Below are 12,118 nucleotides of genomic sequence, written 5' to 3' on the forward strand. Positions count from 1 at the left end.
CTGAGCCATTTTCACGTCTTCAGTGGGATAGGAAGAATAAAATCTAGCTGAGAAGTGCCTAAGAGACATCCCCCAAACTTTCTCAGACTCAGGGTTGCCAGACAAAATATGAGTTGTCCAGTTAAGTATGTCCCAAATACTGCAGGGAACTTCTTATCTAAAAACTTCTTTGTTGTTTATCTGAAAGTCACATTTAACTGGGAGCCTGTGTTTTTATTTGCTAAATCTCACAACCTGACTCAGACTATCTACAAAACGGGAGTAATGATGACTGTACTGCTGACCCTGCGGAGGCTTGCTGGGCAGCCTGAATAAAATTCTGTGTCTGGAACTCACTCAGATGGAAAGCAGACCTTGGTTGCCTGGGGTCAGAAGTGGAGGGAGAGGATCAAGGGCAAAGAGGACAAAGGAAATTTTAGAGTGAAAAAACTGTTCTTTATCTTGACCATGGTGGTAGTATTGGATACGTTTCCCAAAACTCGCCACACCGAACACCTTTTTAAAATTGGGAAGTTTTATGTTATTCCAAAATAGAGTAAAAGCTTGTTACTCTAGGACCCAATTGTTTTACCGATACAATTTGTTTTGTTAACTTTAGGAAGAAACCACAAAATGTAATGGGCCAGAGCAGTTTCTGGAGATTGGATCTTGGCTCCAATACTTAACTAGCAGTTTGATCTAGGGCAAGTTGCGCCTCAGTTTTCTCATCTGTTAAGTAAGGCTAATTATAATCCCAGCTCATAGAACTTCTGTAAAAATCAAACATACTATTACATGTAAAGATCTTGGTACCAACCTTAACACACAGTTTAACTGTTTATCGTTATTTTAAATTAATAATGCATATAGCCACCTAGGTTCTAAATAGTTTCTTTAAAATGAAGTTGTTCCTACTAAAAGAGGAAAAATGCTAAGTGCAAGGTGTAAGGTAGCTGGAAAAGGATTAAAAAATCTCCACTTTGGGATTTTGGAAAATTTGGGACAAATAAGAAATATTAATTAATATCTAATCTATACCTCACATTGGGCACCAGGCTGTGGCAATGCAATATTTAAGAATCCACTGCAGTGGGGCGCCTAGGTGGTTCAGTTGATTAAACATCCGACTCTGGATTTTGGCTCAGGTCATGTCCTCATGGGTCCTGAGATCAAGCCCCGTGTCAGGCTCCATGCCCAGTGGGGAATCTGCTTGAGATTCTCTCCCTCTGCCCCTCCACCCACGGGTGTGCCTTTCTCTCAAATAAATAAATCTTTGGGAGAAAAAAAGAGTCCACTGAAGTGAAAAACAGTTTGTTGTTCATGGTTTCCAAAATAGAAGAACTAGAGTAAAAGTTTACTCACCCTATGTTGCTGCTTCTGAAACTGCTAAGGTTTGATAGATTTTAGTTTTTCTGAAAATAAGCATTTTTAAGGAGGGCAAATTTTGGGAATTCTTCAAGCCTTTCAATCAATAAATGTTTCCTGAGCACGTACCATGTCCCAGGCTCTGGGAGAAACTGGCCCCCACTCTTCACAAGTACTCTGGGACATTGACACCCATGACCACCTATGTGCTTATTATTTTCAATGAAAAAATTGCAGGTCAGAGAAGAGGTAAGGTGGCCAGCCAGGAAGTGGTCAGTCAATTCCACACCCTCTTGCTCCCCACTGCTGTCTCCTGCTTTTCACGTTGTGAACAACAACCTCCCCAATCCCACCTCACATTAGAAAGAACAGATTATTGGGGAGATGATACCTCAACGTCCTCCTCCAAATACCTAACACGCTTATACTTTCTCTTCCCTTAAGATCTCCATCTGCCAACCTCAGCAGTCCTCCCAAATCCCCAGACAGGTTTTGGTCACAAGTAGCTTCTCATCTTGCAGAAGTCTGAATCCATCCCTCCCTACCTGAGTCAGCCCATCATTCCTGAGGACCTTCCGGGCAGGGATGGGGGTAGGGTGGGGGGTGGTGTACAGGCACTGCAGCAGGTGCTAGCAATTCAAAGACGCCCACACAAATTACAAGCACATTACACCTGTTTGTTGTTGACTTCAAAGAAACTTAATCATACCTTGAAAACAGACTTTTCCAATGCCCTCTGATATGAGCAGGAAGGCTCACTGCAATGTTTCCAATAGTAAAAATATGAAATTGAGAGCTGTCCTTCAACAGAAGGTCTATCTATTCACTAGAAACCCAGAATGCCTGGAAAGATTCTCCCAAAAATGTTCACAGCTCTTGCCTGAGCAAGTTTGTTTGTTTCTTGTTTGTTTGTTTGTTTTCATTTAAGTAAACTCTACACCCAATCTGGGGCTCAAACTCATGACCCTGAGATCAAGGTTCACAGGCTCTTCCCAGTCTCCCCTTTCTTTCTAATTTCAGGTATATGCTCTTTAAAATCAGGATACAAAAAAGAAATAAAATAAAATCAGGATACAAAACCTAATAATAATAATTAAAGAGAAAATACTCTGCATGGAGGTAGAGGGAGGGCAACGTTTATTTCCAACTCCTCTAACCAATTTTGAGGACTTGCAACACTTCCTTATTAGGACAATAAAGCCCATTAGAGCAGGCTAATAAATCAGGCTGCCTCCCAGAGAAAATGCACCAGGGCATCAGAGTGAGAAGCTATAGTGGGAAATGGCCTCCTGTCTTGAGAAGTCATATTCCCTGAGTTTCCAGCCTGCCGGTACTAGAAACCTATACACTAACTTGAAAACAAAAATAGATACACCTTTTTAAAGAAGTAAGCCTAACAAACGCTGGGAGGTAAATACCTATGTACCAGATTCCTAAGACACCTTGGTCTAGACTGAGTTCACCCATTTTGAATGGGGACATTGTCCTGGGGAACAGCTGCTACTGACACGGAGGCCACCGTCGCCCAGCACCTTGCCAGGTGGGGCTGCTGGGGATCGTTGGGCCGGAAAGGGGTTGGGAGAATCACCTGAGCCCTACTCCCTCATCTCCCAGCTGCCGTCGCCTAGGAGCGGCACCCTATATACACAGACGGTACACCAAGGAATAGCGAGTTCAGATTAGGAGCTTGGAGCCCTCAAGAAGGCCGGTGTCCCGGGGCGAGCTTTTCCTCGCCTGCCTTGAACCTGCTCACCTGTTCGTTCCAACGATGCAGCTGACTGTAGCGCACCCTGCAGAAGAGGTACCCGTCCAGGTACACGGAGTACAGCTGCAACACGGAGATGACACAGGGATGAGCTGAGCGAGCAGGTGAGCCCCCGCCCCGCCCGGTCGCCGACCTTCTCCCAGCCCAGCGGGACCCGGGCCCCCAGCGCACCACGTAGCGGCCCCCCAGCCGGTCCAGCCGCTGCTGGGACACCGGGATACAGAAGTGCATCTTCATGGCTGTGTCGGCCGCCCGGGAACGGCGCTGGCAGAGCCGAGGCGCGGCGGCGAGTCTGGGCTCCCGGCTCGGGGCGCAGCTGGGTGGCGGTCTGCAGCGGCGCGGGCCTGGTCTCGGAACCCCGCGGCGGGGGCGGGGCCGCGGGGCGGGGGCGGGGCGGGGGCGGGGCCGCGGGGCTGCGGCGGGGGCGGGGCCGCGGGGCGGGGGCGGGGCCGCGGGGCTGCGGCGGGGGCGGGGCCGCGGGGCGGGGGCGGGGCGTGGGACCCAGGCCAACCAGGGGCTTCACCCCGGGATGTGGACTTCTCCGGGCTCCCTGGCGGGAAAATGGTGCCCGCGTAGGTGGGCGATAGACTTCTCGGGAGAAGGTCCTCTAAGTTGTCTTGAGACTTTCATCAAAGCCCACAAAAGTCGAAAATGGCTGCTCCAGCCACATAGATGTCCTGTCCACGCCGGCAGGGGACGACCTCCCACCTCGCGCCCACGGTCGGGTGGGGCTGCTTGCGGGGAGGGGAGGGGAGGGCGCGGCCGGGAGAAGCCCGCTTCTCTGAGCCTCGGCCCCAGGGCCCCGGTCTGATCCGTGGCTTGTGGGGTGTCGGGGCCGCCTTCCGAAGGGCCTGTCTTGTGGGGGCCAGAGAGGATGGAAGAGGCGGGTCCCAGGCCGGCGCGCCCTCAAACTCCAGGCCACGTTTTCTCCAAGCACGTGCCCCCTTGGCCGTGGGCGGCGCCGGCCTGCGGCGCTCTACGCATTAAGAGTCTCAAGAAATACGTAAATCTAGCAATTGCCCTAAGACTAGACCAATTATATTAGCTTGAGTTTTTTGTGTTGACATTTGTTGACTCTAACACGCAAGGTCAGCTATAATATTTATAACCCGGATTTAGTATTTCCTAATACCAAATATTTTTCCTTTGAGAAACATTTTTCCCATTAACATACCAGAAATCTCAACAATATTTTTTCATTAATATATCAGAAACCTTATCAGATGGAAGTGGTTTGGGCCCCTCTTGATCCCCAGGAAGCCCTGGTTTTAAATAGGTGCCAGCGCCCAGTTAGCTGGGTTTGTGTAAACCCTGTGTTCTCTGGTCTTTCAACAGGCTTTCATCTTTAGTAGCTGCGTAAAGTAATCCTCCTAATTCCCTTACTCTAGTGAAATCAAGATAGAATCCTACCCCAAAATGGTCACAAGGTGAAGGGATGCCGCGCTTACCTGTACCGGGCACAAGGCAGGTGCCGGGCTGCCGCATACCTCCTGTCCTCTAATCTCCTAACTCTGATGGGTGGAATTCAGGAGCAACATCCTGCCACTGACACCACCAGAATGGAGGAACTTTTCCAAGGTCACAAGTGATGTTTTTTTTTTTCACATTGGTCTGAGTAGTTTTTCTAAGATTCAGTGATAACACTGAAAGTCCCTTATATATATTTTTTTGTTTTTAGTGTTTATCTAAATTCTAGTTAATATACATGGTAAAATTGGTTTCAGGTGTAGAATTTGGTGATTCATCACTTACATATAACACCCAGTGCTCATCACAACAAGTGCCTTCCTTCGCCCCAGCCATGCCCACCCCCTTCCTCCCTTATCCCTCAATTTGTTCTGTGATACCAATCCTTACCAGGTGAGAGAGCTGAGTGCCTGATGGGGGAATCTGAGACTCGGGAGCCAACATTTGCAAACACCCATCATTTCTTCATGCTTACCTACTTATTGCATGCTGGGCTCTCGTGTATGTTTTATCACTTAATTTCCACAAGCACTGTGAGCTAGGAACCACTGATGGTTCCGGCCATACAGAAAAGGAAATGGAGACTTGGGGCCATTAAGTTAGGGAGGCAGTATAGTGTAGAGACTAAGAGAACAGCAAGATGAATTCCTATCCCAGCTCAGTGGCTTTTAGTTGGTCCTTGGGCAAGTAGTAGAAGAAAAGCATTTTCTTCCTTTGTGAAATTGCGTTCATACCTGTACTCTGGGATTTTTCAGCCTAGGGTTGATGGGCCTTAGGGTTTTTCCACCTGCCAATGGGGGCCATCTCTGAACTGGAAGGCCACCCTACGCCAAGACCAGCGGTGTCCTTGAGTGTCCCCTGGGGGTAGAGGCTGATCATGCAGGCTCAGGGGATCTGGCCCTGAGCCCTTCAGGCCAGGAGAGCAGAGCCCATCCTCCTGGGATCTTTCTTCCGCATGTTTGGGGCCTGCCTCTGCCTCCTAGCATTGTCCAAATGGCCATTTCCTTCCTTTCACTAATGCCAGCCCTGAAGCTGACCTGGAACAGGACTAGCCTCTGTGCAAATCCCTGTCTTCTACCTCCAGCTCCTGACCATCTGCTCTCCTTCACTCATTTAATGAACATTATTTTTTTTAGTATTTGTATCTTATTTTTTCCAACTTTACTGAGCTATAATTGACATGTAATGTTTAAGTTTGAGGGGTACAATGTTCTAATTTGATACGTGCATATTGAGAAATAATTATGGTATTTATCGCCTCATAGTTACCATTTGTTTTGTTTTTGTAGTGAGAACATTTAAAATTGACACTTAACATTCTTTTTTTTTTAGTATTTTCTTTATAATAAATTTATTTTTTATTGGTGTTCAATTTACCAACATACAGAAGAACACCCAGTGCTCATCCCGTCAAGTGCCCCCCGACACTTAACATTCTATTGTACATTTGAAAATTGCTAACTATAGTCTCCATGCTGTACATTAGATCCCCAAACTTTATCCATCTCCTAACTGGAAGTTGGTACCCGTTGACCATCACTGGTCTACCTCTCCCCACTGGCAACCACCAGTCTGTTTTTATGAGTTCAGTTATTTTAGATTCCACATGAGATCCTATATTATTTGTTTTTATCTGACTTTGCATAATGTCCTCACGATCAATCCATGTTACTGCAAATGTCAGGCCTGCCTGCCTTTTTTGTAGCCAATAAATATTGCTGTGTGTCTCTGTGTGTGAATAATGTTCCTGTTTCTCTCTGTGTCACATTTTCTTTATCAGTTTATCCACTTCTGGACATTTAGGTTGTTTCCATGTCTTGACTATTGTAAATAATGCTTCAATGAAAATGGAGGTGCAAATACCTCTTGGAGATGTGCTTTTTGTTTTCTTATACCCAGAAGTGAGATTGCTGGATCAGATGGTAGTTCTATTTTTAGTATTTTTGAGGAATCTCCATACTGTTTTCCATAGTGACTGCATCAACTTACATACCCACCAACAGTGAATGCATAAGGGTTCCCTTTTCTTCACATTTGGCCATCACTTGCTATCACTTTTGTTTTCGATAATAGCCATTCTAACAGTGAGGTGATATCTCACTGTGGTTTTGATTTGTACTTCCCTGATGATTAGTGATGTTGAGCACCTTTTTATGTACCTGTTGGTCATTTGTAAACTTCTAGAAAAATTATCTATTCAGGCCCTTGGCCCATTTTTTAAAAATTGAGATATAATTTACATATAACATGTTACTTTCAGGCATATAATGATATTTGTAAATATTGTAAATATTGTGAAATGACCATCACAATAAGCCTAGGTAACATCCATTACTATATATACTTACAAAATTTTTTCCTCTTGATAAGAAATTTTAGTACCTACGGTCTTAACTTTCAAATATGCAATACAGTATTAACTATAGTTGCCATGCTGTGCCTTATATCCTCCAGGTCCCTCCATGTTGTTGGAAATAGCACAATCTCATTCTTTTTATGGCTGTATGATATTACATTGTATATGTGTGTGTGTGTATACATACCACACTTTTTTTTTAATCCAATCATCTATGGATAGACACTTACGTTGCTTCTATATCTTGGCTATTGTAAATAATGCTGCAGTAAACCTAAGGATACTTATGTCTTTCAACTTAGTGTTTTTGTTTTCTTTGGGTAAATACCCAGTAGTAGAATTACTGGAATATATGCTTATTCTATTTTAAATTCTTTAAGGAATTTCCGTACTTTTTTCCACAGAGACTGTACCAATTTGCATTCCCATAAATTGTACGTGAGGGTTCGTTTTTCTCCCCATCCTCACCAGTGCTTATTATTTCTTGTCTTTTTTATTTTAGCCGTTCTAAAAGATGTGAGGTGGTATCTCATTGTGGTTTTGATTTGCATTTCCCTGATGATTAGTGATGTTGAGCATCTTTTCATGTGTCTGTTGGATATCTATTTGTATGTCTTCTCTGGAAAAATGACAATTCAGGTCCTCTGTCCATTTTAACTGGATTATTTGGTTCCTGGGTGTTCTATAAGTTCTCTATAGATTTTTGGATTTGGGCTCTTATTGGTTAGTGTAGTCCCAATAGTTTATTCTAGCTTTTGTTTCCTTTGCCTGAGGAGACCTCTAGAAAAATGCTTCTACAGATAGTGTCAAAGAGATTACTGCCTACTTTATTCTAGGAGTTCTATGGTTGCAAGTCTCACATTTAGGTCTTTAGTCCATTCTGTGTTTGTTTGGTTGGTATATGATAGAAGAAAGTGATCCAGTTTCGTTTTTTTGCATGTAGCTGTCCAGTTTTCCCAGCACTATTTGTTGAAGGAGACTGTCTTTTACTTATCATGTATTCTTTTCTCCTTTGTCACAGATTGATTAACCATATAAATGTGGGTTTATTTTCTGGGCACTCTATTCTGTTCTATTGATCTGTATGTCTATTTTTATTCCAGTACTATACTGTTTTGGTTACTACAGCTCTGTAGTATCTTGAAATCTCAGACTGTGATACCTCCAGCTTTTTTCTTTCTCTAGACTGGCCATGGTGGTTCCATGTAAATTTTTATATTATTTGTTCTAGTTCTGTGATAAATGTTGTTGGTATTTTGATAGGGATTGAATTAAATCTGTAGACTGCTTTGGGTAGTATGGCTATTTTAACAATACTCGTTCTTCTAATCCATAAGCAGAAATGTCATTCCTTTCAGGAATGTCAAACAAATAGGACATTTGTTTGTGTCCTATTTAATTTCTTTCACTAACATTTTGTAGTTAGTCTTTTATCTCCTTGGTTAAGTTTATTCCTAGGTATTTTATTATTTTTTGGTGCGATTGTTTTCTTCATTTCTCTTTCTGCTACTTCATTATTAGTATATAGAAATGCAACAGATTTCTGTATATTTACTTTGTATTCTGCAACTTTACTGAATTCATTTATAAATTCTAATAGCTTTTTGGTGGAGTCTTTCGGGTTTTCTATGTATGGTATCTTGTCATCTGCAAATTGTGAAAGTTTTACTTCTTACCAATTTAGATGCATTTTATTTCTTGCCTAATTGTCGCTAGGACTTCCTGTGCTATGTTGAATAGAAGTTGTGAGAGTGGACATCCTTGTCTTGCTCCTGTTCTTAAAGGAAAAGCTTCCCATTTGTCACCACTAAGTATGATGTTAGCTGTGGTTTTTTTGTTTTGTTTTGTTTTTTTTAATATATGGCCTTTATTATGTTGAGGTAGATTCCCTCTAAGCCTACTTTGTTGAGATTATTTGTCATGACTGGATGTTGTACTTTGTAAAATGCTTTTTCTGTACCTATTAAAATGATTGTATGGTTTTTATCCTTTCTCTTGATGTCACGTATCATGTTGGTTGATTTTGTGAATATCGAACGATCCTTGTGTCCCTGCAATAAATTTCACTTGATTCTGGCAAATGATTTTTTTAAATGTATAATTGGATTCAGTTTGCTAATACTTCACTGATACCTTGTCCTCTTGTTGATGGTTTCCTTTGTGCAGAGCTTTTTAGTATAATGTAGTCCCACTTGTTTGGTTTTGCTTGTGTTATATTAACATTTGGTGTCAAATCCAGAAAACCATCCCCAAGACTGATATCAAGGAACTTACTGCCTATACTTTCTTTTAAGATTTTTATGGTTTCAGGTCTTACGTTCAAGTCTTTAATCTATTTTGAATTAATTTTTGCTATGGTATAAGGTAGTTATCCAGTTTCTTTTCCATGTGGCTGTCCAGTTTTTCCAACACCATTTATTGAAGAATTGTCCTTTCCTTACTCTACATTCTTGCCTCATGGGTTTATTTCTGGGCTATCTATTCTGTTCCATTGATCTGTGTGTCTGTTTTATGCTAATACTATACCATCTTGATTACTATAGCTTTGTAATATAACTTGAAATCAGGGCTCATGATGCCACTGGCTTTGTTCTTTCTCAAGATTGCTTTGGCAATATAAAGTATTTTATGGCTCCATGCAAATTTTAGGGTTGTTAATTCTAATGAAATTTTTCACAGAAATAGAACTTTGATAGAGATTGCTTTTACTCTGTAGATTGCTTTAGATGGTATGGACATTTTAACAACATTAATTCTTCCAATCTGTGAGCACAGAATATCTTTCCACTTATTTGTGTCCTCTTCATCCTCTTCAATTTCTTTCATTAGTGTCTGATACTGTCCAATGTACTAGTTTTTCACCCCCTTGGTTAAACATTCCTACATATTTTATTCTTTATGGTACAATTTATGATTATTCATTTTTCTGATAACTGAAATAAAACAGATTTTAGTGTACAGAAATTATATAGATTTCATGTCTTTATGAATCTTTACTGGATTTATTTGAACAGTCTTTTATGGAGTCTTTGGAGTTTTCTATGTATAATGTCATCTTCAAATAGTGACAGTTTTACTCTTCCTTTCCAATTTGGATACTTATTTTTCTTGCCTAATTGCTCTGGCTAGGACTTCCAATATTATGTTGAATAAAAGTGGGGAGAGTAGGCATCCTGTCTTGTTCCTATTCTTAGGGGAAACGCTTTTAGCTTTTCACTATTGTATATATTAATCGTCGGCTTCTCTTATATAGTCTTTATTATGTTTATATATATCACCCTACACCCATTTTGTTGCGATTCTTTTTTTTTTTTTTGCCATAAATGGATGTTGAATTTCATTAAATGCTTTTTCTTTATTTTCTTCTAAATTTTTTTTCATGAGCGACACAAAGAGAGAGGCAGAGACCTAGGCAGAGGGAGAAGCAGGCTCCCTGCGGGAGGCCTGATGAGGGACTCGATCCCGGGACTCTGGGATCAAGCTCTGAGCTGAGGGCAGACACTCAACCATGAGCCACCCAGTCATCCTTTAAATGCTTCTTTTGTGTTTATTGAGATTATTTGATTTTTTTAATCCTTTATCTTGTAATGTGATGTATTGATTTTGTGGATATTGAATCATCCTTGCATCCCTGGAATAGATATCACTTGATCGTGGTGTTATCCTTTTAATGTATTGTTGAATTTTTTGCTAATATCTTGTTGAGGGTTTTTGCATCTGTATTCATCAGGGATATTGGCCTGTAGTGTGTTCGCGCTCACTCGCTTGCTCTCTCTGTCTCTCGCTCTCTCCCTCCCCTTGTCTGGTTTTGGTATTAGGATAATGCTAAAATCATAAAATGTTGAGAGTTTAGAAGTTCCCTCTTTTTCTATTTTTGGAAGAATTGTGAGAAGTCTTGGTATTAATCCTTAAATGTTTTATAGAATTTACCACTGAAGCCCTCTGGTCTTGGACATTTGTTTTTTGGGAGGTTTTTGACTACTGATTCAATCTCCTTACTACTCAGTCTCTTCAGATTTTCTATTTCTTCATGCTTTGGTATGACCATGGTAGGTTGTATGGTTCTAGCAATTTACTCATTTCTTCTACATTGTCCAACTTGTTAGTGTGTAATTGGGATAGTACTCTTATGATCCTTTGTATTTCTGTATTATCAGCTATAATGTCTTTCTTCATTTCTGTTACTTGATTTTGGGGGGGGGTTATTTTGGTGCATCTAGCTAAAGATTTGTGGATTTTTGTTTATTCAAAAACAAAATCTCAGATCTTAATCATTTGGGTTTTCTTTTTCCTATTGTCTTTTTAGTCTCTGATTTATTTTCTCCTGATCTTTATTTCCTTCCTTTTTACTAGCTTTGGGCTTTGTTCTTTTTCTCATTTGAGGTGTCAAGTTAGTTTGAGATTTTCCTTATTTTTTGGTGTAGACATTTATTGTTATGAACTTACCTCTTAGAATTCTTTTTGCTGCATCCCATAAATTTTGGTATATTGTGTTTCCATTTTCAGTTGTCTTAAAGGTACTTTTTAATAGCTCTTTTGACCCATTGGTTATTCAGTAGCATGTTGTTTAATCCTCACATAATTGTGAATTTTCCCATTTTTCTTCTTGTAATTCAAGTTTTATACTACTATGCTTAGAAATGATGTTTGATACGATTTCAATCTTTTTTTAAAAAAGATTATTTATTTATTCATTCATTAGAATGCACGGAGAGGAGAGAGAGAGAGAGAGAGAGGCAGAGACACAGGCAGAGGGAGAAGCAGGCTCCATGCAGGGAGCCTGACATGGAACTCGATCCCGGGTCCCAGGATCACGCCCTGGGCTGAAGGCGGCGCTAAACTGCTGAGCCATCCGGGCTGCTCTGATTTCAGTCTTCTAAAGTAAGACTTTTTTTTGTCTTTTCCCATTTTTTTTTTTTTTAGTCAGATTATTTCCATTTTTGACATTGAGTTATGTGATCATCTTATGTATCTTGCATATTAACCCTTTCTCATATATATATGGCTTTCAAATATTTTTCTCACATTTCATAAGCTGCTTTTTCATTTTGTTTCTTCTGCTGTGCAGAGGATTTTTAGTTTGGTGTTGACACACTGGTTTATTTTGTGTTTTTGGTGTCCTATATATAAAAATTGATTGCTACGACCAATGTAAAGGGGCCTTTTCCATATGTGTTCACTGTGCG

At 41.1% G+C, this 12,118-nt stretch overlaps 1 protein-coding gene across 8 annotated transcripts in view; it reads right to left on the reverse strand.

The window, feature by feature from the left end:
- The window catches only part of SNX31 (sorting nexin 31), a 73,148-nt gene extending 69,691 nt beyond the window's left edge, over window positions 1-3,457 (reverse strand). For all 8 annotated transcript variants that reach the window (XM_077846749.1, XM_077846748.1, XM_077846747.1 and 5 more), the window contains exons 1-2: window positions 3,281-3,457; window positions 3,098-3,172 (exon numbers count right to left, since the gene is read on the reverse strand). In XM_077846749.1, the coding sequence (XP_077702875.1) occupies window positions 3,098-3,172; window positions 3,281-3,346 (141 nt within the window). In that variant the 5' untranslated portion in view covers window positions 3,347-3,457. The remainder of the gene's footprint in view (window positions 1-3,097; window positions 3,173-3,280) is intronic.
- Between the last annotated feature and the right edge of the window lie 8,661 nt (window positions 3,458-12,118).

Source organism: Canis aureus, chromosome 14 (genome assembly GCF_053574225.1).
Source record: "Canis aureus isolate CA01 chromosome 14, VMU_Caureus_v.1.0, whole genome shotgun sequence".
NCBI classification, from domain to species: Eukaryota; Metazoa; Chordata; class Mammalia; order Carnivora; family Canidae; genus Canis; species Canis aureus.